This window comes from Oryx dammah, unplaced genomic scaffold, assembly GCF_014754425.2.
Source record: "Oryx dammah isolate SB20612 unplaced genomic scaffold, SCBI_Odam_1.1 HiC_scaffold_19, whole genome shotgun sequence".
Classification (NCBI taxonomy): Eukaryota; Metazoa; Chordata; class Mammalia; order Artiodactyla; family Bovidae; genus Oryx; species Oryx dammah.
Window position 1 is genome coordinate 47556204 of NW_024070203.1, and position 26671 is coordinate 47582874.

At 39.1% G+C, this 26671-nt stretch overlaps 1 protein-coding gene and 1 pseudogene across 1 annotated transcript in view; one reads left to right on the forward strand and one right to left on the reverse strand.

The window, feature by feature from the left end:
* TRPA1 (transient receptor potential cation channel subfamily A member 1) overlaps positions 1 to 26671 on the reverse strand; it is a 57980-nt gene that overhangs the window by 14995 nt on the left and 16314 nt on the right. Inside the window, exons 4-15 of the mRNA XM_040262022.1 lie at positions 22135 to 22242; positions 17018 to 17126; positions 16685 to 16830; positions 16093 to 16229; positions 13338 to 13386; positions 10467 to 10566; positions 9755 to 9855; positions 8317 to 8486; positions 8067 to 8231; positions 5589 to 5703; positions 4203 to 4369; positions 1296 to 1389 (exon numbers count right to left, since the gene is read on the reverse strand). Of these exons, the coding sequence (XP_040117956.1) occupies positions 1296 to 1389; positions 4203 to 4369; positions 5589 to 5703; positions 8067 to 8231; positions 8317 to 8486; positions 9755 to 9855; positions 10467 to 10566; positions 13338 to 13386; positions 16093 to 16229; positions 16685 to 16830; positions 17018 to 17126; positions 22135 to 22242 (1461 nt within the window). The remainder of the gene's footprint in view (positions 1 to 1295; positions 1390 to 4202; positions 4370 to 5588; positions 5704 to 8066; positions 8232 to 8316; positions 8487 to 9754; positions 9856 to 10466; positions 10567 to 13337; positions 13387 to 16092; positions 16230 to 16684; positions 16831 to 17017; positions 17127 to 22134; positions 22243 to 26671) is intronic.
* On the forward strand, positions 22472 to 25101 carry LOC120879104 (annotated as a pseudogene).

A 26671-nucleotide genomic window follows, 5' to 3' on the forward strand; every position in this document is an offset into this window, starting at 1 on the left:
TAAGAGTTAAGCATTAGATCCTCCCCTGGGAAGTGTAGGGACAGATGTTTTGTGGGGGGTTCCTGTCTACTGCATAAACAATTTGAGTAACCCCAAATCTGTGTGCTGGGACCTTTCTGGTGGCCCCAAATTATGATCCTGAGAAAGAAATTCTGCCCAGTCAGTCTGCCCTCCTGAAACCAGATGTGGACACAAGGCCCCAGGTAACTCCATCAGTGGGTCCCTTTTAGTTCCTGGGACATCTGGTCAACCCTACCTGCAGGACACAAGGGTAGAGGGTTAGACAGCACCCTGAAGGGGAGACACAGGAACTCAGGCCCCATTGAGAGGGCATGCCTCTCCTGGCTGGTCTCAAGCACCAAGGCAACTTAAAAATTTTGAGGCAGTCTCTGTTGATGACCCAGCAGCAGTACTAGGAGTCATAACAGACATCATGAAAAAGAAAGACAAGTCCAGTCAATTGTGCTGTGCAAAGAAGAACCAGACACAGGCCTGGCTATTACAGTTTGAAAGCTTTGTAATAACCAGCACCAGCAAACTGAAGGCTGGGCTACCAGAGGAAGGGGAAGGTCATGGAAGGATTGTGTATGTTACACAAATGTGTGATGTGAGGCTAAACTAAAAGACTTTTAATTCCCCCTAGTTAAAAAAAATATTCATAATACTAAAATAATACCAAGTCATTATAGAAAATGAACCAGAAAATATATAGTAACATGAAGAAGAAAAGAAAAACCAAATCATAATCACAACTGTAATTCCTATTAGCATTTTGGAATAATTTCTATGTTTTCCATATGTGAATATTTATAACTTTTTATTATTATTCATAATGCAGGAAGCATCATTGCACATAAATCTGTCTATACATATGATTATTCATTAGGACAGATCCAAACAACTGGAATTACTGAGTGAGAAAATCTGAAATCATGTTCACAACTAATAAATGCAAATTTGAAACAATAACATGCATGCCCCCAAACCCCCACATCTAGAGGCTTTATTCAGCTGGCAACCTCCTCTAGTCCTCTCTGCTCTAGACTTGGATTGTTTGAATAAAAAAAATATGTTTAACATATTTTCCTACATTGCACATAACCACTAATAAGATTTTTTAATTCAAGTAGGTCCTTCTTAAATTTGTTGGCTAGATTCCCTTGTAGCCTATATAAAACTAAACACTTAACTTTAAATATGGAAATTACTGTTTAGGTTGTGATTACAACAATAAATCCTCACATTTTATTACATGCCAGGCATATACCCAAAGGAATTTTGTTTTTAGAACTTACTTTCATGCATTCAGGGAGGTATTCTACCAGTTCTATGACTGGACATCTATTGGTAGGAGAACAATGATTAAAAACCTTGAAACACTCTCCCCATCTGTAAAAAAATAATAAACACAATTCTTAAACCTTCTGTTGTGTGCAACAACAGAACTACCAGTTGAAATTCAAGATTACTATCTTTAGGAGAAATTGATTGGTTAGTTGAAATTCAAGATTATTATGTTTAGGAGAAACTGATTGGTTCCAATGGAATCAATATGTGAACTGAAATCAATCCAATAGAGTCCTTATTCATTCATGGAAATTAGAAATGTGGGCAAATTCAAGGATGGTTGTTATAATCACTGTTCTGACTCTTTATCTAAATGCCTTTTCAAGAAGGTAGATTTTGACCTTGATTTCCCCCTGAAGTCATGAAGGGGTATTACTTTCAAAGCTGGTCATGCTGTATGGAGATATCCACATTCACAAACATACAACAACAACACAGTACTGGTCACATGACACTTTACCTTTAACCCAGGTATACATCATGTATTGAATTAAACTACAAAGTAACACGTATCAGGGCTTCCCAGGTGGCTCAGTGGTAAAGAATCTGCCTGCCAAGCAGGAGACAGTGGGTCCAATCCCTGTGCTGGGAAGATCCCCTGGAGAAGGGAATGGCAATCCATTCCAGTATTGTTGCCTGGGAAATCACGTGGACAGAGGAGCCTGGTGGGCTACAGTTCACGGGGCTGCAAAAGAGCAGGACGTGACTGTGCAACTAAACAACAACATGTATTAAGTACATTAATAACCACGGGCTCTGTGAGAACATCGCAGATTTGCATCTTTCTTTACTGCCATCTGATTGGACAGATGTTTATGACACCAAGAATGAAAGAAATCTACAACAGGAAGTAAAAAAGAGCCCATTTATCTCCAAGATCCTATCTTTGTAATAGGAGGCTAGTTCTAAAAGCTACCCAGGCAAATTTTCTGCTAACCCTATCAGTAGAGTCCGTCTAGGATATCCGTACCATCAGTAGAAAACTCCAGGTTGCACTGGTGAGTGCTTCTAAGGAAGAATGGGCCGGAGGACCTGGAGACTTCCCATGCTCCAAAACACAGGCTTGGTCTGCTATGAATATGAGATCACTCATCTCTGAGTCTACTACTGGGGGACACTGGGCCTTGGTGAGAATCTATCTGTGATGACTAATTTATAGAATAGATTATGTTTGAGACATGGGACAAACTACCCTCCAACTTCATCATTAAAACTCCTTAGAGTACGGTTTAAAAAAAACCTACAGCCACACAAGATCATGGGCTAAAGGAAATTCCATTTCCTGGTACTGGTAACAACAGGGATTTACCTTGAAGAATATTTTCACCAACATCCAGTTTGGGGGTTTCCACTGGGCAGGAGAGCTTCAGGCACGTTCAGGGGAGTCAGGGCAGAGTTAGCCTGACAACGAGCATGGTGCCACAGACTACAGACGCGGGACCCCTGGGGGCCTCACAAGAGTGCTGTGAAGTGGGTCTGTGCTCCCGCCACTTAGAAATGGGAACTGAAGACCAGAGAGTTTAAGCAACTCTTCGGGTGTCTGTGGTCACTCAAAGAGTTCATTAAAAACGTTAGGGAAACAACTGACATTTTAAAATGCTGACTTTTTGCATCTGTCTCTAAAGCAAGGGAAATAAAGGCAAAAATAAACAAATAGGACCTAATGAAACTTTAAAGTGTTTGCACAGCCAAGGACAAAACGGCAACCTACTGAATGGAAGAAAATAGTTTCAAATGATATGATGCAGCTCATATAATTCAACATCAAAAGACAAACCACCTGATTTAAAAAAATGGACAGAAGACCTCTATAGACATTTTCCGAAAGAAGACAGATAGCCAACAGGCACATGGAAAGATGCTGCTAATCATCAGAGAAATGCAAATTCAAACCATACGGAGATATCACCTCACACCTGTCAGAATGGCTATTGTCAACGAGAACACATGTGACAAATGGTGGCGAGGATGTGGAGAAGAGGGAACCCTCATACACTGTTGGTAGGGATGTAAATTGGTACAGTCACTATGGGGGTTCCTCAGAAAGCTAAAACTAGAACTACCATATGATGAAGTAAGTCTACTCCTGGGTATATAGGTATACAGGATATGTAATCCTAAGGAAAAATAAAAACACTGACTCAAAAGGTACATGTACCACAGTGTTCAAAGCAGCATTATTTGCAGTTGCCAAGATATGGGAGCAACCTGTGTCCATCAACAGATGAATGGATAAAGATGTGGTATATATATATGTGTGTGTGTGTGCATATATATACATAGACAGATAGATAGATACAATGGAATATTACTCAGCTGTAAGAAAGAATGAAATTTTGCCATTTCTAACAACACGTATGGACTTGGGAGGGTATTATGGTAAGAGAAATAAGTCAGACAGAAAGACAAATGCTTTATGATATCGCTTATATGTGGACTAAAAATAAATTAGTTAATATTTAAAAAAAGAGAGACTTGTGTATATAGAAAATAAACCAGTGGTTACCAGGAGGGAGAAGGAAGAGGGGAAGAGCAAAATAAGAGTAGGGGATTGGAGGTACAAACTACTATCTATCAAACAAATAAGCTACAAGGATATAATGTGCAACAAAATAGGCAATATTTTAGAAAACTATAAATGGAATATAACCTTTAAAAATCGTGAATCACTGTGTTATACACCTGGAACTTACATAATATATCGCACATCAACTAAACCTCAATTAAAAAAGGAAAAATAAATAAAAATGGTGATCGACAGCTGAAACTTTTATTTTTTTCCTCTTTCTGCTTCCTCTCAGATTATCTCCAATGCCAGAGGACACTAGACAATTGTGGGCAGGACGGCAGCGTACCTTTTGTTCCTGATGGTTGTGAGGACCACCTCCTTTCTCTTATTGTGAATTGCAACATGCAGGAAGGAGGCCTGCTGCTTGTTCAGGACCACATCGGCATCGTAGCTCAGGAGCAGGGAGACGGCTTTGGCATGGCCCTCCCTCGCCGCAAAGTGAAGCGCGGTGTTCTTTCAGAGAAAACAGAACCCAGACAATCCAGTGACAAAGGCTACTCATCCTTTGACTATTTTACAGCTTTGTTTCACTGTTGAATTGCTTAAGATATTATTAACAAAACTATTTAATGACAAAGAGTTAAAATTTGGGGCTCCCCCAGTGGCTCAGTGGTAAAGAATCTACCTGCCAATGCAGGACACCTGGGTTTGATGCCTGGTAGGGGGAAAATCCCACGTGCCATGGAGCAACTAAGCTCCTGCATCATAACTACTGAGCCTGTGCTCTAGAGCCTGGGAGCCACCACTATGGAAACCACACACCCTAGAGCCTGTGCTCCACAACAAGAGAAGCCACCACAATGAGAAGAAACCTGTGCACCGCAACTGCAGAGTAGCCCCCGCTTGCCGCAGCTAGAGGGAAAAAATCCATGCTCTTTCAAAGATTTAGCACAGTCAAAAATAAAATAAATTTTTAAAAAAATCAGAGTTTGATAAAAGGTTGCTGGTCTCTAGTTTTGCCACATAAAAGACATTTTAAAAAGCAATGATAGTCCTCTACGCTCAGTCACTTCGTGAAAAAATGTACATTTCAATACTCATTCTCCAAAAAAGAATGAAGGACATTACAGTAGACTGAAGGAGAGTCTCTCAAATCAAATACGCTTAGTTTTAGGGAAAACTTACCCCTGCCCTCTTCATTTCCCTTGGTCCCCCAGGGAATGGTGAAAATTTTATCATCAATTCACATAGGCCTGTAACAGGCCTATACAAGACTCACCAGCTGTCCTCAACATACACCCAATCCTTGGGGCTATCTCCTTATTCTGTTCCCCTTTGACTCTTTCCTCACTAATAGTCTGCATAATAAGGGATAGTTAGGGAGTCTGGGATGGACATGTATACACTGCTATCTTTAAAATGGATAACTAACAAGGACCTATGGTATAGCACAGGGAACTCTGCTCAGTGTTATGGGACAGCCTGGATGGCAGGGGAGTTTGGGAGAGAATGAATATGTGGATATGTATGGCTGAGTCCTTTTGCTCTCCACTTGAAGCTATCACAACATTGTTCATCAGCTGTACTCCAATATAAAAAGTTATTTTTTTTTAAAAAAAGAAGAACCAATATAGGGTAAGAAGGGAAGAGGGTAGCTAAGAAGGTTTCTGGCAATGTTGGAAGGTTCCTCTATGCCAAGATTTGGGGTAGGTATGAGGAACACAGTACATACCCCTTCTTCATCTAGCCGATCTGTGCATTTCAAGTTAGTGTCAAGAATGACCTTCATGGTCTGAGTATACCCGCCCAAGGAAGCGTGATGCAAAGCAGTCCAGCCATTGTGGTCACTGTTAAAGAAGAGAAAAGCTGTGCATTTACCTTATAGATGAAAAGGGGAAGGACACCTCCCAGAGAAAATAAGCCATGCCTGAGATATTTGAGTTCTAGCAAGTAATTCTGTGTTGTTGTTGCTGTGTTGCTAAGTTGTGTCAGACTCTGCAACCCCATGGACTGGAGCCCACCAGGCTCTTCTGTCCACAAGATTTTTCAGGAAAGAATACTGGAGTGAATTGCCATTTCCTTCTCCAGGGAATCTTCCCGACTCAAGGATCAAACCCACATCTCCTGCACTGGCAGGTGGATTCTTTAGAATCTGAGCCACCTGGGAAGCCCAAATATGTATTACCTGGTTAATTAAACATGAGTTAATTTCAAGCTTAATTGGGTGAGGGCCTCCCTGGTGGCTCAGACGATAAAGAATCTGCCTGCAATTCAGGAGACCCGGGTTCGATCCCTGGGTGGGAAAGAAGGTAATGGCTACACACTCCAGTATTCTTGCCTGGAGATTTCCATGGACAGTAGAGCCTGGTGGGCTGCAATCCATGGGTAAAAGTTGCAAACTCTCAGTTATAAGATAAATACTAGGGATGTGGTGTATGACATGAATAAATATAATTAAAACTGTTGTATGTTATAAATGAACATTAACAGAATAAACCCTAAGAGTTCTGATCACACAAAAAATTTTTTTTCTTTTTTTTTCTTTTTCCATTTCTTGGTATCTGTATGAGACTAAGGGTGTTTGCTGAACTTACTGTGGTAACCCTTTCATATGTTTTACACCTTAAGCTTACACAGTGTCAATTATAATCTCAATAAATTGTAAAAGAAAATAAATAAAGTCTATAAACACATTATCAAATACTTTGGGTGAGTGAAACTAGAGTTAGCATGTCTGTGTCATACATATTTTCTTTAAGGCTGTAATGTACTTATACACACTATTTTCAATATTGCTTTATTCTTTCACTGAATATTGTATCAAAATTTTTTCCATGATGGTGTTATTAATCCTTGTGGTTACCATTCATGGCTAATAATAATGATGATCATTATAATAATAATATCATTATACAAAACATGGATAGAAGATGCTTAGCTTAGTGCCACTTATTTTTTTCTAAGAGTTCAGGTCTAAAGAGATTGTTCCTCTCATGCTCTCAAAAATTCTTACTTGATCCTTTAGGGAAATGTCTGTCTTTTCTCTCAGAAATTCAAGATATGAATACAGTGAACACTTGCCTTTTTTCCAAATTAGATATAGAAAAAAATGTGTGAGATACTGACACAATTTAATTTCAGGGCCAGTGAATAACCGTATTAGGTGCAAGAGACACCTCACTATTACAGTTATGACATAGTTATGCAAGAGCTCTTGTCTTCTGAGTTCACCGGGGGTCCCCTTTGCAAGTCTGTTGCCTGGTGTTCATTTGGAAGCAGGAAGGAACTAAGCAGAACATTGATTTCACGGCTGCATCATTGCTGTGCTGGTGTTGGTACTCTGATAAAGAGATGTGTTTTTTAACATTAGCCTAATAAACTCTCTGCTACCATGTTGGTGCAATTAGAAATTAACCCATCATACATCTATGAAACGCTTCTGGGTTTTCCTTTTATTTTTACAAAGATGTCATTTAATGATGCCACTTTTTATTGTACTTAATTATTTTAACTTGGGCTTCCCTGGTGGCTCAGACAGTAAAGAGTCCACCTTCCAGGTTGGGACGATCCCCTGGAGGAGGGCATGGCAACCCATTCCAGTACTCTTGCCTGGAGAATCCCCATGGACAGAGGAGCCTGGCGGGCTACAGCCCATGGGGTCACAAGGAGTCAGACATGACTGAGCAACTAAGCACAGCACATTTTAACTTGGTTTTGTTTCATGTGTTAGATTTCTTTTGTAGTGAAATTCAGGAAATTTTTATGTCTCATTTTGCAGCTTAAAGGAAGTTCTTCATGTCCATCAGTCATCATATTGAATGAGATGTAGAGTCTTCGATTTGTATAGCATGTGTGTGTGTCGGTAAAAACACACTGCCTTGTATCTGCCAAAACAGCTGATAGCATGATGAAGGTATATAAGAGAAGGGATATCTCAAAAATTCTGGAAACTACACAAAGCCCTTTATTCTGTGACTTTCAACAAGGCCTTCAGCTCTATGAACCTCAGTGTTTTCAGTTGGAAATAATACTGACTTCCCTTTCAATATTTGAGAAATCATGTTATGTTTTGAGGATTAAGTGAAGTGGGTAAAAGTACTTAGTGAGATTGAAAGTGAGATATCATAATCAAAAATAAATAAGAAAAACAGCCTGACAATGTCTAGCCAGTTACAGAGAAGATGTAAATATTGCAATCTTATATGCTCACCTGAGAAATAATGCACCCTTTTTCAGAAGCAGCTGAACGACTTTATCATGCCCGTTCTTTGCAGCCAGGTGGAGAGGAGTCATTCCATGCAGGTCACCTTCATTCAAAAGCCTCGTGTCACTTATGTCTTGCAGGAGCCTCTGACAGGTATTGATACGCCCATAACTTGAAAAAAAGAAGTCTGACATTTTCAAAGCAAACATTTAACAGAAAGAGGACATGCTCGTAAGATGCTTAAAGTGACCCTTACCTGGCTGCAAAATGCAGGGGTGATTTCTTATCTTTGCTTTTGGAATGAATGGACACATTAAAGTTGAGTAGGTTGTTTACAGAGACAGGGACCCCCTGTCGACACGCATAGTGCAGAGGGGTGCACCCATCATTGTCCTCGTCCATCACCAGCTCTTTTATATGTTGCATCTATGGGAAAGATGGATATTCTAAATATAACTCTGTGATGATGCTAACAGAGTGTTTTTCAACCTATTTTGTAGGACAGTATTTTCTAACAAGGACCAATATATACACCTTGAGTGGAAAGTATAAATAACCTTAAGGGTTATATACCAGGGGATTTCCCAGGTGATGCCAGGGGTAAAGAACCTGCCTGCCAATGCAGGAGATGCAAGATATGTGAATTCGATCCCTGGATCGGGAAGATCCCCTGGAGAAGGAAATGGCAACCCACTTCAGTATTCTTGCCTGGGAAATCCCATGGACAGAGGAGTCTGGCGGGCTACAGTCCATGGGGTCGCAAAGAGTTGGACACAACTCAACAACTAAAAACAAGGATACTGGAGTAAAATAAATGCAGATGAAGATGTGTGCTCTGTCTCCCTATAATGCATATTACCGTGTTAAAAGCGCTGAGAAATCCTAACAATAGGAAATGTATTCAATATTTTAAACCCAGCATTTTCCAAATGTATTTGACCACAAACCAACCTTCTCAACTCTCCCTTCATTCCACCCCCCACGCCCGGCCCAGTAATACTTAACAGCTTAATGTTAATGCGCTCTGTTAGTCAAAATTAGCAAAACTGCTAAATCAGTATCACTTTAAAAAAATGAATAAAATAAAATGAAATGAACATTACTTTATCTTTTTAAATAAAAATCAAGTGGCAAATGAGCAGCTTAAATCAATCCATAAACATTTTATATTTTAGATATTCAAATATACTTGACTCTTTAAGACACAGACTATATTTATATTTATTTATGTATTTATTTAAAAAGTATGATGCACTTCAAATGTACCTAATAGTCACTCAATAAGTATTAGTTGGTGAATATAAATATAGAGATAATGTTTTCAATTTGTCAACAAGCATGTTGAGTAGTTTTTCTTCATTGATTAGGAAGTGCTGCTAATTCATTCATGTACTTGACTTCTCAATTGATACACAATTCGTAATGGTCCAGGAGTGAAGGAAAGGCATTCTATTATAGATAAGGATATATGGAAACTCTCCATAACTTAGAAAACAATCTCAATGTAATTTATTTTTATCATTATCATAATCATCACTACTATATTGTAAATATTCAAATATGACATCTTTCTTTAAAAATAAAATTTAAATTCCAGATTCAGCCTTCAAAGGAATAAAAATCATAATAAATGAAATCAATTTACTCTCTGTTGAACTCAACTCACTTTATGGAAATCCACACATATGTATTACCTGCAGAAACTCAGGATGCAAATTTTTTAATCCATAAGGCTGTTGAACAGTCAAATGCAAAAAATTACGTCCAAGATTATCTTTTATGTCCACACGGGCACCTAAAAAGCACAATATAAATATAACTCCTACTCATTTATTTAAAGCATAGCCTATGGTGGATTTTCGATGTAAGAAAATAAAAGATTGACTTAAAACTTTGCCAGTGTTTAAGTTAGGGAACTTTATTTAGGTAAGAAAACTAAACATGGTTTAAAATGTGTTTATCTTACAGTGTGCATGTGTGTGTACAAAGGGGTAGAGAATGTGTGATTTATTACATTATCTAATATATGAGGTCTCATCTTTTAAAACATAAAATAGAATTATAGAGAGATTAGAGATCAAGAGAGAAGAGGTGAAGGTATCTCTTTTCTTCATTATCAGAGTGGGTTAGTATCTAAAAAGGGAACAGTTATAGCATCTAAATTAGGTGGATTGGTTCACTGAGAGGATGCAGATAAAGTGTTTAGTAAAAGGTTATCAGTTATTGTTCTGAAGTTATCTTTTCAAGTATTATGCCCTACTGGGCTGAAAATTATTCTAGATATGGGCAGTATCCCATTTGTGTTCATAGCATCTGGCCCACAGCCTGGCACACAATGAGTGGACAGTGAATGTTTAACCAAACCGAGTAGAAGTTCTAAAGGCCTGGCTCAGTCCCTCTTAGTACCTTTAGAGAGGAGCAAATTTACAGTATTCCAGGATGCAGAAGCAGTTGCTAATAGAAGTGGAGACCGTCCTTCAGAATCGGTGATATCAATCTCTGCTCCCTAAAATAAAACAAGTTGTTCAACAAAGAGCCTATGCACAGACAAAACAGCTCACACTACAATCTGTAACTTAATGTTCATTCATTGGGACAGAATGTCCAAAATATAGCTAGCACTCACGCACATGACTGCTCCACATTTCCCTGTAATTCACGTTGTACGAATCATAGAGAAAATCAAGGCATTAATCTATAACTTCAACAACTGAAGTCCTTCTCACATGCTAATCTTTTGACTGACATCTGGCAGTAGATCTATCTTCCTGCTGAAATCATAAAATGTTGACCTATATCAGTAGTTTAGTTCCCACTGTAAGAAAAGATTATTAAATATCTGTGGTTAAAAAAATCTAAGTTTATTACATTTGTCATTTTAAAAGCATTCACAAGAAATCATTCACTTCTATTGCCAAGAGAGTGGATTCTGGGAGCTCTCATCATAAGGAAAAAATTTTTTTGTAACTTTCATGGTGACAGATGGTAGCTGGACTTGCTGTGGTGGTCACTTTTCATTGTATACAAATATTGAATCATGCTCTACACCTGAAATTCACATAATAGTATGAGTTAATTATAACTCATAAAAAAAAAAAAAACTGTTCTCTTTTTAAAAACTCTACTTCATCTGAAACAGATGAACTGAAATAACTGACTTGAAATCATTCAAATCCTAAAGTAAAATTTTAGTCAAATGTTAAAAAATTTTGCATTTAAGAAATCACATCTCATATGTATATATTTTAAGGGAATAAGTTGGTATTTACCATTACATATTATGGTTATAATATTTGATATGACAAGAAACAAAAACTTTTTAAAAGTTCATGGAAAGAATTCTATCTTTTGCACAGGGCAATAAAAATAGCTTAAACTCCGATTGGGGCTAGGATCCTGTTCTTTTGGGACCCACTGAATACAGACGACAAGGGCAGCCTGATAGTGATCAGTGAGGTCCTGCCATCCTCTTACAGGTGAAGAGAGGGCTGTATTTGCAGGAAATGTGAATAACAAAAGTCTGGGCTATAATGAGTCTTCCAGGGATTCTCCTATGTAAATACCACAATTTCAATAGTTGTTATTGACAACAAGCACATGTTAAATACTCCAGGGCCAGACTCCATTCATTACTGATATGATGGGGCTTAAATAAATACAACATAGACTCATCTGCAGAAAGGGCTTACATTGAACCCAAAAGCTGCCTGATTGCATTTCTTAGAGTGAGAAAGGTCTTGTGCTTTCACTTGTAACAAACCTTGGACAGTATTTTTAGTTCTTCACATTTTCATTGTTTGAAAGCTGGCACGGAGGCAGCGGGGGTAGAAGATTATAATGGAAGGTGAAGGGTGCACGTGCTTTCTGTCCCGCCTCCACCTGCAAGCCACTTGTACTGAAGGGGGGTTGACAGAGTCAACAAGCCTGACCCTTTCCCAGGACTGGGTCACAGGAGAGCATTCCTTGCCATGAACCTATCAACTCCCCACAAAAAAATGCATTGATATGGGCATCAAAAGTACACTCTGGTACTTCTAGCTTCCTGGCAATGAGGTTTGGCCATTATGCATTCATATACAAATATACCCTATTTGTGAATGTATCAAGTATTTTTTTTTCTTCTAGTTTTATTGAGATATAATTGACATGTTGTTGTTCAGTTGCTAAGTCATGTCCAACTCTTGGTGACCCCATGGACTGCAACATGCCAGACTACTTGTTCTCCAATATCTCCTGGAGTTTGCACAAATTCATGTCCATTGAGTCAATGATGCTATCAAACCACTTCATCCTCCACCACCCGCTTCTCCTTTTGCCTTCAATCTTTCCCAGCATTCAGGGTCTTTTCCAATGAGTTGGCTCTTCACATCAGGTGGCCAAAGTACTGGAGCTTCAGCTTTAGTCTTCCAAGGTGGCTGAGACAGTAAAGAATTTGCCTGCAATGCAGGAGGCCCAGGTTTGATCCCTGGGTCAGGAAGATCCCCTGGAAAAGAGAATGGCAACCCACTCCAGTATTCTTGCCTGGAAAATTCCATGGACAGAGGAGACTAGTGGGCTCACGGGGTCACAGAGTCGGACACGACTGAGCTACTAATACCTTCACTTTCACAACTGACATACAGCGCTGTATAAGTTTAAGGTGTGTGGCATAATAATTGGACTTACAGATATCATGTAGTGATTATCACAGTAAGCTTAGTGTACATCCCTCATGTCAGAGATACAAAATTAAAGACATAGAAAAAATTTTCAAAATGTTTTGCAAATGTATCAATCATCTTTTTGTAAACTCTTTTGCTTGTAGGCAAGAAATCAAAGCAAAAAACAACTATTGTATATTAATGCATATGTGTGGAATACAGAGCAATGGTACAGATGAACCTATTTGCAGGCAGGAATGAAGACGTAGAGAACAGATGTGTGGACACAGGGGTAGGAAAGGTGGATGAACTGGGAGAATGGGATAGACATATATACTACCATGTGTAAAACAGCTAGTGGGAACTTGCTGTATAGCACAGGAACCTCAGCTTGGTGCTCTGTGGTGACCTAGATGGATGGGACTGGGGAGTGGAAGGGAGATCCAAGAGGAGGGGGATGTGTGTATACTCGTAGCAGATTCACTTAATTGTACAGCAGAAACCAACACAATATTGTAAAGCAAGTATACCCCAATTTGAAAATTTTGGCTGAATTTTGAAGATTCATGGTATGTAATTATATGATTTTTCAACCATAAATAGTAATAAAAAATAAATCTGTCAAAGGAATAGTTACCACTGAAATTAAGTAGTCAGCTAGTTCATGGTGATCAAATAATGAGGCTCTGCAAAAAGAGAATGATAAGCATATTAAGGAACTATTGATATACAAAATAAAGCTGCTATTCAATATATTCAGAAAGTGAATTTAAAGGATCATTGGATAACATGACAAAAGGCTAGGGAGTTAATAACGTTTCAAAATCTACAATTGGATTCTGATTAGGGTAACTTTTCAAGTACGAGTAATAGAGAAAGATCACATACATCACAAGATTTTCTTCTTCATCTTTCTGCAAACCTATTTTCTCCTTGTAAAAAACCATCACGAACATGTTCTGAAGTGAACAGTAAAATCTGTCGTAAGAGTTTAGAAGAAAAGGCCAAAAAACATGGCCATTACCACTGTGACCATGAGAAAGAGCAACAATTGCCTACAAGGCACAGCTAAGATTTGCCTGCAGCGTTCACAAGGCCCTTTTGTTGGCAAAAAGTTAACAAGGCAGTGTTAGCTTTCCTAAAGTTTTAGGAAGCCAGAAAGAAAAACCAATGGATATAATTGAAGTCACTTGGTATCATCTCACAAGCAGCCATAAGGATAATGTTAATTAATACAGCAAATACAGATTTTTAATCTATATTAAAGCATCACCATAACAAATGTGAATATCAATGATTTAAAAGTGTTTCCTAATGCAAATCTTATTTCTTTGTTCCTACTCAAGACTGTCTCCTCTATTCTTAACGTTCTGTGTATAAGTCTTAGTATCAGCTTGCCAATTTTCATTTAAAATTCACAAGAGGTTGCATTCTAAAAGTTATTAGATGTATTGAGTAATTTTAAGAGTCAAATAACGTTAATCTAAGGCCCCATTTGATTTGTTCTGTATCTTCTCAGTCTAGAGCTCTGGTACTCCAAGTGTGGCCTGCACACCACTGAGATCTTTGCACGACAGTAGCAAAAGAAGCTGTAGACCAAGAAACAAACTTTCCTTTGAAGCTCAAGATAAACTCCAGTGTTACTGGCTATGAAAAGGACATTCCAGGATCACAGATCAGCATTAGGTTCATCAGAATTGGACTGCACTAGTCCAAGAAATCTTCAGCCAACTCAAGTTGAAAGTGTCCAGCTAGTCACCAGGCTAAGTATATTTTTTGGTCAGGTAGATGGGTCTGTTATCCTAAAATAACTCCTTCTTGTGCATATTTGTATATTAAAGCTCTAGTGTAAATGTACACATTTTAACTACACTCAGATCACTAGGTTTCTGAATTGGCTAAACATTGGCATCACAAAGAGTTTTTAAAAATTCCTGAGAGTCATCGGCAATTCTGATGTAATCTGAGTATGAATTAATGTTGGGATTTTATAAATTCCTCACAGGATTCCAATGTGTAGTAGTTTGAAAAATATCTGGTCTAGCGGTTAATCTGTCTACTGAGTTTTTGTTTTATTTCAATATTTGTTTTTTTTTCCTGTCTAGGGTTTTCAACTGCATCCTTTTCACATCACCAATCTTTGATTCATAAATGCCAATTTGTTTCCCATGATGCCTTCTCTTAATACATTTACTTTACATAATTGACCATTCCTTCTTTTAAATTTCTGAAAGTTTTAAATACCTTTATTATGAAATTAATTATAAATTGCCCTGTTATTTCTATTCCTTTGGAAGTAAATTAGCCTTTTGTCAATTAGATTGTCATAATCTTATGAATTTCCTTTATGCTATGAAATTTTAGTTTGCAAACTCATCCTGCATGGAAGTTCCTTGGAGTTCCTTCTGTTCATGCATAGCCATTATGGCTAGTGGTTTTGCTAATGTGTACACTCATGCCTCCATCTCCCCAGTTTAGAACCAGATCTTATATTGGTAGCTAGAATTTCTTTTTCACTGTGGGACAGTGTAGATTTCTTGGTTCAGTTACTTTTTGAGACTATCTCAGCTCTTCTTCTGCCATTCCAAGCTTCTAGCTCTGCCTCCATGCGTGTTGTGTGTGTGTGTGTGTGCGTGTGTGTGAGAGAGAGAGAGAGACAGAGAGAGAGAGAGAGAGAGACAGACAGACAGAGATAGAAACAGAAAGACAGCAAAGCCCCTTCTCAGCCATTTCTTTCACTCACATAGGGAACAGCCAGTTTTTGTCTTCGCAAGGAACTGAACACTCAGTCTACACTGCCTGTTTCCTGTTTTAGCAGCTAGTCAGCCTATAATTTCAGATGCTTTTATCTGATGTGTATTTCTGTTAAACTCAACAGAAGTATTTATCTTCTTTGGAGCTTAGCTATCATTCCTTAAAACTAAGTACATACACGTTTTGAGAACTTTTACATGTAATTGTGGGACTACGTGGAAAGGGAAGTCAGGTGGGAAAAGTGGACCACTCATATGTATCTGTTCCATTATCCCCACTGAGAATGAAGATAACACACATGTGAGGGCCTGAAACAGGTTAGAAAGGTTTTGAAAAGCCATGTATGTTGACCTCCTGAGCATATAGGAAGTGAATCTTGAGCCTATAGCCACTGGATAAAGAACTGATCCAGAATATTCCACTGGAGAGTTTATCCTATGAAAATCTGTTCAACTTTCTATTTTTGATTCCAGAGGAACATAGAGATTGCAGTTGAACCACAGGATCTTTGTTATCTCTGCTCTTTTCTTTTGAACTGTGGATTCTCTGCTACCATAAGCAGTAACTTTGTCTTGTCTTCTTAATTAAACACATGAAGATGAAAAATCTATACTCAGAATGATAGGAGGAAAACTTGCCTGTGAAGCAGTGTCTCGTGATTTCCATCCACCTCATTAACAATATCGCTGCTGCCAGAATAGGAAGACACCATCAGCTTAACGATCTCAGTGGCTCCCTGAGTGGCAGCAAAATGAAGGGCTGTGCACTTCCCTTTCTGTAAAGAGTTTTGATATCAGCATCAATCAATATTCCATCCCAATTTAAGGATCAAACCTAAATTCAGTTGCTTTTTTCTTCCCAGTCCAACAAAATCAAGGAGTATGGAATTTAAGATGGCAAAGAGTAATCAGTTTCACCTATTGAGAAGCCTCAACATAAAAGTCATAGCTAGCAACTTTATTTCCTTGCAAGGTGACAGTTCTTAACAGCTCTGACTGTACTTAGCTTCTATCATCAGTGTTTTTATCTCTACTGTATCTATATCTGTGTTTGCAACTGTCTTTGGTAGCTCTCAAAATTCTTTAGATAGATTAAAATTTGAGAGAATCTTTTTCTGCTTTTGCATGAATAGCAGGAAGTAACATCTATCCAAATTAACTGTGAAAGAGCTGTAGGGCACTTTGGCAAACAGAACATGAGCAATTCTACAGGAGGAATCTGAACAGTTACCTCTAGCAGGTCCAGCTGTGCACCATTGTCCAGGCACATTTTAATCATATCCAAGTCCCCACTTTGAACTGCCATGTGGAGAGGGCTGGCTTTCCCACTGTTCACAAAGTTAATGTGAGACAGTCTGCTATACCCATGTTCCTCACCTTTAGGAGAAAATAAAATTGAAGAGAATAAATGCTATGAATAAATAAAAGATTTTTTTTTTTAAAAAAAAGAAGAAAGGACTTTTAGACTTACCTAAAAGCCCAGGGATAAATTATGTTATTTCTCAATAGCATCCACCAAAATAGGCTTCCTTATAGTACATAATGGAGGAAAGCTTCTACTCACCAAACTTTAATATTATTTCCATGCATTTTTTGGCACCCGAAAATGCTGCCTGGTGAATAGGGAAGCACCCCCATTTATTTGATTTACATGGCTTAGCTCCTTTCTTTAACTGGAACAAAAGAAAGAACAAAAAAGAAGTCAAATGACAAAGATAAACCCCTCACAAGAATGAACAAGAATTTATATGCCTCTCCCATAACTTTTTGCTACTCTGTGCCTATGTAAAATTATTCACATAGGAAAGCTTTGTATGGTATGAAGTCTGGACAAAAAAGTAATTTTGGAACTAGGCTAACATTCTGAACTAGAGACACTTTAAATTTTCTAATGACAAAGTAACAACATAGATACAAAAATTTCAACTTGATCTTCCACCAAAGTCAACACAGTTTTCAGTGAAATTAAAGAGATTTTAAAAAACATTATCACGATTGTTCCTATACCCTTTCTCATTTCCTTATACAAATAAAGTGATAATATTTCCCAGATCATTTTCCTGTCATTTGTGCAATTAACAAATGATTAGACCAGCACTTGCATTAAATCATGAAAATCAGACATTTTTACTAATGAATGTTCTCTACTAAAAAGTTGTTAAAATGAACAGAATGGTATATTACCTTCACCTCTGAGTCAACCATTCTCAATCATCATTTTCTATAGAACACTGGATTTCAGTTTTAAGTACCTCCTACCACAAAATGAGAGATTTTGAAAAAGCAAAAAAGTGTGAAGAAGCAAATACATGTATCATCTTGCTTTCTAAGGGCATCATTGTTTTACATTTTAGAAGACAATATTTTCTGTCTTCTTTGAGTAAGTGATATTTATGTGTATACTATGTGATCACACCATTTTTAAAAGTATTTTTTTAATATTCTTAAATTATATGATTTTATTAAATACATATTCCATTTCAGTTCAGTTCAGTCGCTCAGTCATGTCCGACTCTTTGCAACCCCATGAATCGCAGCACGCCAGGCCTCCCTGTCCATCACCAACTCCCGGAGTTCACTCAGACTCACGTCCATCGAGTCAGTGATGCCATCCAGCCATCTCATCCTCTGTTGTCCCCTTCTCCTCCTGCCCCCAATCCCTCCCAGCATCAGAGTCTTTTCCAATGAGTCAACTCCTCACATGAGGTGGCCGAAGTACTGGAGTTTCAGCTTTAGCATCATTCCTTCCAAAGAAATCCCAGGGCTGATCTCCTTCAGAATGGATTCCATTTGGGGGTACACAAAACTTCATACAATGAATCCCTATTACTGAATTTCAACTTTCTCTCAGTTTTCTCTACTATATATAACACTAGTGTTAATATCAGTGATATCTTTAATTATCTCCTTGAGATGTATTCCAAGAATTGGGATTGATGAGTCAAAATACATTTGTGCCAACAGTGAATGAAATTCCCCAACTCATTACATTTTCTAACACTCATTACATTTTCAATCAAGGAGGAATTTTTGTCCTTTCAATTTAAGAGATTTAAAAAAACTCATTGTTTTAATAGCTTCCTCTTTGATTACTAGAGAAATTAAATAAACTTTATGTGCCCCTTGCCAGTTTTCTATGGAGCACTGTCTTTTTCTTATAAATCTGTGAAAATACAGATAATTTTATATCCATTTAAAGATAAACAGATCAATATAATCATATGCTTTGTTGGCTCAGGTCAATCAATGGATTATAATCTAATCTAATACTGAACTCTCCATACAGTCCCTAGATAAGGCCAATGTGGTATTACACGGTACTTTTCATTATTTTGATGAATTAATTGCTAGTATTTTTAAGACTACATCTATGTGAAATTGATCTACATTTTTCTTTGGGGGGAGCTCTCAAGAATTATTATTATGTCTACTTTATAAATAGGAAAACGAGTACGTCAAGGCTATATTTAACTTTACCCTGCTTATTTAACTTATATGCAGAGTACATCATGAGAAACACTGGGCTGGAAGAAGCACAAACTGGGAACAAGATTGCCAGGAGAAATATCGATAACCTCAGATATGCAGATGACACCACTGTTATGGCACAAAGTGAAGAGGAACTCAAAAGCCTCTTGATGAAAGTGAAAGAAGAGAGTGAAAAAGTTAGCTTAAAGCTCAACATTCAGAAAACGAAGATCATGGCATCTGGTCCCATTACTTCATGGCAAATAGATGGGGAAACAGTGGAAACGGTGGCAGACTTTATTTTGGGGGGCTCCAAAATCACTGCAGATGGTGACTGCAGCCATGAAATTAAAAGACGCTTACTCCTTGGAAGGAAAGTTATGACCAACCTAAATAGCATATTGAAAAGCAGAGATATTACTCTGCCAACAAAGGTCCATCTAGTCAAGGCTATGGTTTTTCCAATGGTCATGTATGGATGTGAGAGTTGGACTGTGAAGAAAGCTGAGTGCCAAAGAACTGATGCTTTTGAACTGTGGTGTTGGAGAAGACTCATGAGAGTCCCTTGGACTGCAAGGAGATCCAACCAGTCCATCCTAAAGGAGATCAGTCCTGGGTGTTCATTGGAAGGACTGATGCTGAAGCTGAAGCTCAAGCTCCAATACTTTGGCCACCTCATGCGAAGAGTTGACTCATTGGAAAAGACCCTGATGCTGGGAGGGATTGGAGGCAGGAGGAGAAGGGGACGACAGAGGATGAGATGGCTGGATGGCATTACTGACTGGATGGACATGAGTTTGAGTGAACTCTGGGAGCTGGTGATGGACAGGGAGGCCTGGCGTGCTGTGATTCATGGGGTAGCAAAGAGTCAGACAAGACTGAGTGACTTAACTGAACTGAACTTTATAAAACTAATCTGCACAATGTCACTCTTTTCTTGTGCTACAGGAAGATTACCTGAAACAAACTTCTTTGCAAGTTTGAAAGAAACTATAAAATCTATAAAAGCATATATTAGCTGGTTCCAGAGCTTTAACAAAGTATTAGCAATGCTTTTTTCCCTAAACTTTTAATAGTTCCTTTCAGATATTTAATTTTGTAGTCTATTTTAACACTTTAATTACTTTCAGTTATTTATCCATTGGGCTTCCCTGGTGGCTCAGATTGTAAAGAAACTGCCTGCAATGCAGGAGACCTAGGTTCAATCCCTGGGTTGGGAAGATCCCCTGGAGTAGAAAATGGTACTCTTGCCTGGAGAATCCCATGGACTGGGAAGCCCGGCTGGCTATATATAGTCCATGGGGTCGCAAAGAGTCGGACACGATTGAGCAACTAAGCACAGCACATGTATCCATTAAAAATAATTTTCAAATTTTCAGGATAGGATTGCATACTGATCTTTTGCCATTTAAAAATTCTCCTTCATATTCAATTAAATCCTTTTGCTATTTCTAATTTTGTTGATTTTTGCTTGAGGTTTTTCCATTGTGGTTGGCTGGTTCTTGGTTTAGTTGCTAAGTTGTGTCTGACTCTTGTGACCCCATGGACTAGCCCACCAGGCTCCTCTGTCCATGGAATTTCCCAGTATAAGCTGTCATGATTGGACCAAAAAAAGTTAAATATTTTTAAATTCCTTTTTTGGTCCAATCATGAAAGCTTATAAGAATATATATTTTCATCCAAGTATGTCTAGTAAATATGTTAGAAGGTATTTGTAATTTGAAACATCCCACGATAGTCTGAAATTATTTTATTTACTCCCTGGAGGTGGTGGAGAGGGAAAAGCAAGTGCTAAAAATAGAAAATCTGGCCTGAATAATGTACAAGTGATTGAGGAATATTTAAAAGAAAGCTCTTTGATGAAATTCTAATATCACACTCAGAAGGGGCACTCCGTGGAGCAGGACTCAGCCATGGTGATAGATACGTGAAGAGTTGGACTGGATCATCCCGAGAAATCTCACCGGAGAGAAGGCTGGCTCTTCTTGTTGGGCTATGGCTGAGGAGCTCAGTCATTATATCATGCAAGGGTCCCTTTCTGAGAACCCAGGGCAGCTGTTTCTTCTCATCTTGGAAACAGATATGGCTGTTCTCCTGGCTTTTATTTCAGGGCCCAACAATAATTTTGCAAATAACAATTTTCGTCTTTCCTTTGACAATTCAGAAGCTCAGAGTCCCAAGTATGATTCACCTTTATGCACATACCGGCCATTATGCTTTGTCTTTTGTATTCTGGGCTTCCCTGATAGCTCAGCTGGTAGAGAATCTGCCTGCAACGCAGGAGACCCCGGTTCGATTCCTGGGTCGGGAAGTACTCCTGGACAAGGGATAGGCTACTCACTCCAGTATTCTTTGGCTTGCCTGGTGGCTCAGCTGGTAAAGAATCCGTCCACAATGCGGAAGACCTGGGTTCGATCCCTGGGACCCCCTGGAGAAGGGAAAGGCTACCCACTCCAGTAGTCCATGGGATCACAAAGAATCAGATACGACTGAAGGACTTTCACATTCACTTTCATTCTAGGTTTGACCACCAGTCTCACATTTTTTTGTTGATATTTTCTTTTCACTTCAGTCATCTCATGTTCTCTGTAATGCTTTCCTATCTGTCTTCCAGAGGAAATTTCAGACTCATTTAAGATTTAAGGGGTGTGCTCAGTTGCTTCAGTTGTGTCTGACTCTTTGTGACCCCATGAACTACAGTCCACCAGGCTCCTCTGTCCATGGGATTCTCCAGGTAAGAATACTGGAGCGGCTTGTGTTGCCCTCCTCCAGGGGATCTTCCTGACCCAGGGATTGAACCCAAGTGTCCTGCATTGCAGCCAGATTCTTCACCTGCTGAGCCATCAAGGAAGCCCTAAGGGGTGTGAACATGTACTCAAACTCATAGAACTGTTTTTTCCTGACACTCTTTCTACATTTTATATTTTGCTAAAAGAGAAACTGAAAATAGTTTTATTTATTTTTTGGCCACACCTCATGACACATGGGACCTTAGTTCCCTGGCCAGGGATTGAACCTGTGTCCCCTGCATTGGAAACATGGGGTCTTAGCCACTGAGTTCAGTTCAGTTCATTTCAGTTCAGTTGCTCAGTCGTGTCCGACTCTTAACCGCTGAACCACCTGGGAAGTCCCTGAAAGCTGTTTTAAAGAACAAAAATTCATGTTGTACTAAAGGATAAAGAAAACAGGAAAAAATATAAATAAAATACAAACCAAAAGCTGCATGGCTTCACTGTTATCTGTGAAACATGTGATTATCAGAGCTGTGTTTCCATTTTCTCCTTCCAGATTAACATCGGTACTGCTGTGCTCAATCAAGACCTACATAAAAGAGGGAATAGTCAGTCAAAAGTTAACCTGCAGGTTTTCAAATAGGGTATTTGTCTTCCACTGGATGTTAAGCTTTCAGTACCAGGAACCATGTCCTTATTCATCTTTTCCATTACTCTCCCATGGATCTGACATGAAACCTTGTACCCAGTGGGTGCTACAAAAATTTCTCATGAAGATGAAATAATGGCAATTTCTATAGCTCATTAATTAAGTCAACATGGAGTTGTAGAATTGAAAATAGACTAAAAATTGTAAATACTAGTTAACATTGCTCACTAAATATTTTTCACTTGTATTAAGTTAGCTATATATATATATATAATTTTTACTGGAGCATAGTTGCTTTATAACATTGTGTTAGTTTCTGCTGTACAGCAAAGTGAATCAGCTGTACACATATATCCCCTCTCCCCTGGCTTTCCTTCCCATTTAGGTCACCACAGAGCAGTAAGTAGAGTTCCCTGTGCTATGTAGCAGGCTCTCATTAGTTATCTATTTTATACATAATAGTGTATCAATCCCAATTCCCAATTTCATCTTACCCTCTTCCCCCACTTGGCCTTCCCTGGTAGCTCAGATGGTAAAGCATCTGCCTACAATGTGGGAGACCCGGGTTCAATCCCTGGGTCGAGAAGATCTCCTGGAGAAGGAAATGGCAACCCATTCCAGCATTCTTGCCTGGAAAATGCCATGGACTGAGGAGCCTGGTAGCCTGGGGTCACAAAGAGTCAGACACAACTGAGCGACTTCACTTTCACTTTTCACTTCCCCTCTTGGTATCCATACCTTTATTCTCTCCATCTGCATCTCTGTTTCTGCTTTGCAAATAGTATTTTTCTAGATTTCAGATATGTGATTTTAATATATGAGATTAACTAATATCTACCAAAAATAAATTGATGGAGCCAAAAAATAAAGTGAGAATGTGTGGGTGGTGATAAAGGAGGAATGTAAGAAAGGAGAAAGAGAGAGAGAAGAGAGGGAGGGAAGGGGAAGCAAACATGGGAGGGAACTGTTTCCTTTTCCCATCTGGACATTTGTCTTTGACCCAGATTGCAAGTATTCTGGGAAATGTCCATTAAAACCCCGTTCCTTCCAGGAAAGAAGAGAGTCTCATGTAACAGAGATATAGCTTAACTCAATCGGTTCAAACTTAGTCTGGAACCAGAAACTCTTTTTCTGATGTAAGAAATGAGAATTCCTGCTAAAATGGTTAAGCAATTTTTCTAATGGAATTTAATTGAAGACCTGTTACCCTTTCATCTGGCTGACTTACAGCTGATTATTGGCTAAGAATCTATTGATCTTGAGCTAGTTTTCTTCTAACAAAATTTTTCTTACATAAATGTCTCCCTCAAAAGAGAAATCTCTGAATTAGCCTGCTAAAGGCCTTTTCTTTCGCAGCAAGACTCTGATAAAATTATATCATGTGCTCACACTAAGTTAAGAAAGAATTTATTAAACAAGCTGTTTCCTAAAAACAAGAGCTCCTAGTTAATACAATGTGTCCTGATGTGTCAGCAGATGAATCAGGCTTACTAATCAGCTCTTCTCATAAAGGAAAATTACACTGGAATTTTAGGCCATAAGAACACACAAGAAGATTATGGATGAAGGAAAACGAGAACACACAGTTCAGTCAATGTACTTGAGGCATCGCCTTCTGTTCTTAACAAAGTCTGGATTGATTCACGAGTGAAGTAATCTACCCGAGTTTACAAGGAGAGGCTTTTAATCTCTGCCCTCTTAGAGTCACAGCTCATAGATCTGGAGCATCTGTTAGGGTGTTTCTTCTCACTGCCACTAGCACAGTCTTTCCTAAAGCTGTGTTAAATTGTAGGTGGCAGGGGGCCCAGAGACAGCAACTAAACTGCGGAGGGGGAAGCGCCGGAAGCGCAGGGGGATGGGGCGGCGGTGACGCGAATCTGGCCGCGTTGGAGGGGCCGGGCCGCAGTCTAGTCGCCGCGGTTGCCTCGCCAGAGCCGGAGCTGCCCCGCCAGTCGCGGAGCAGGCCCTCACCCCCCTGTCCGGGAGCTTCTTCGGACACGCCGGCTAGCGAACCGTCCCCGCAGCCGTCTTTCTTCCTCAGCAGCTCTTTCCTCGCTGAGTTTTCTGGGAGCGTAAAAGGAGAAGGCCCGGGGACGCCCCAAACCCCTTTTGCTCCTGCCCATTGCAAGTGGCACTACCGCCGTGGGCCTCGCCATCTCCTCCCTCTTCTCCCGTCTCTTCGGCAAGAAGCAGATGCGCATTTTGATGGTTGAATTGGATGCTGCTGGCAAGACGACCATTCTGTATAAACTGAAGTTAGGGGAGATAGTCACCACCATTCCTACCATTGGTTTTAATGTGGAAACGGTAGAATATAAGAACATTTGTTTCAAAGTATGGGATGTTGGTGGTCAAGATAAAATTAGGCCTCTCTGGAGGCATTACTTTCAAAATACCCAGGGTCTTATTTTTGTGGTAGATAGCAATGATCGTGAAGGAGTTCAGGAAGGAGCAGATGAGCTGCAGAAAATGCTTCAGGAAGATGAGTTGTGAGATGCAGTGTGGCTGCTTTTTGCAAACAAACAGGACTTGCCGAATGCTATGACCATTAGTGAAATGACAGATAATTAGGTCTTCAGTCCCCTCGTAACAGAACATGGTATGTTTAAGCCACTTGTGCTACACAAGGAACCGGTCTGTATGAGGGACTTGACTGGCTGTCAAATGAGCTTTCAAAACGTTAAATGAAGCTGGATATCTAACCAAGGACATGTTTGATAGAATTGGTCTAGGCTTGTTACAACAAAATTAGTTTGCATCTTGGTTATTAAACAGTATCTGGGACTGGTTTGGGCAGAATATTACTGTGTTTAAACTTATTTTGTTGCCAGTTATTGTTTATCAAGTATAATGTTGCCATTTAGCAATATGCTTGGTTTTAAAGAGATTCTCCTTAACTTGGGGGAAAGACACTGTCCTCTTTTAATTTTACTTCCCTTAAGCCTAAATGCCTGGAGGTAGCTAATGTGACGCCTTTTAAATAAATCCATTTTGAATGTTTTTTTTTTTTTTTTTGAGCCCACAAGGAATAATGTTTTAAAGTTACCCCCTGCTACTTTAATGATACCTTTATCATTCCTGGGACAGTCTGCTGATTTTTAAAAAATGTAGCATTCCATTTGTATTTATTTTCCCCCCTTGCCAAAAAGATTTTTTAATACTGATTGTACCAGCCAGGGAAATGCTCCAAAACACTATTCAGATCTTGCACTGAGGAACTTCCATTTCTCCCCCCATTTTTATTGACTCCTGGCTTCCATCAGCCAAGCTTACCTTGGTGTGGTTTGGATTTGATAATCAGTTCTGTGCTAGATGCAAAGAGTGCATATGGAGATGATTTTTAATCCTCAGCAGATTGTCTTCCTTTATATTATATCTTTTTTTATGTTGCATGTTGCTTTTGGTATCAGCCTGACTCTTTGCCCAGTATATGATAGTTCTGCTGATGTTTTATTGTTTATTGGTGAACATATCTTCATTAAAAGTTTTTGGAAAACTCATCAAACTCAGTGAATACGTTTTCTTCATAACCCATTTGGAATTATTCCTAATAAAATGATAAAACATTTAAAAAAAAAAAAACAAACAATAAACTGTGTGTCTAGTTCAAGCTCAGTCATGACCAGACAAGTCTGGAGGCTGGCAGGTGAGACCTCCAGAGATCCCTGTGATGAGAATCCAGGAAGCCTCATGGGAGGTCCAACTATATACTTTGGGGTTAAGCCAAGAACTAAGACCTGCAGGCTACTGAGAAGCAAGGCCAGCCCCCAACCTCGGTCCAATGTGCCCCAGGAAACACTGTGCACACCAGTGGTATCTGTGTAAGAACTGAGGTCACACAAGGTCACACGTGGGTAACAGTTTTTTGCTTTACAACCACAAGGCAGCAGTGGAAGGTTTGGGGGAATGCTGGATAATGGAGATTGAAATTGCCAAAAGCTGGTGTTATAAATAGGGCTCCCCTGTGGCTCACAAGGTAAAGAATCTACCTGCAATGCAGAAGACCCAGGTTCAATCCCTGGGTCAGGAAGATCCCCTGGAGAAGGAAATGACAATCTACTCCAGTGTTCTTGCCTGGAGAATTCCATGGACAGAGGGAACCTGGCAGACTGTAGGTGGTATAAATAAATGGGAGAGGCAGGCCCTGAGGATGCAAGCACACAGAGAGACCCTCCTAAATTCCTTTTCCTTCTTCTCTGGTGAAGCAAAAGGGCTTGAAAACATCTTTTGATGAAGTGATGGTTGGTAAGACTAAGCAAAGGAGAGACAACTAATTTCAGTTCCCTTACAATCCTTTTTTTTTTTTTTTCTTGTTCTGGTGTCACAAAGGAAAATCTGTTATACCCACCATCTAGTTTGTAAATCAGTT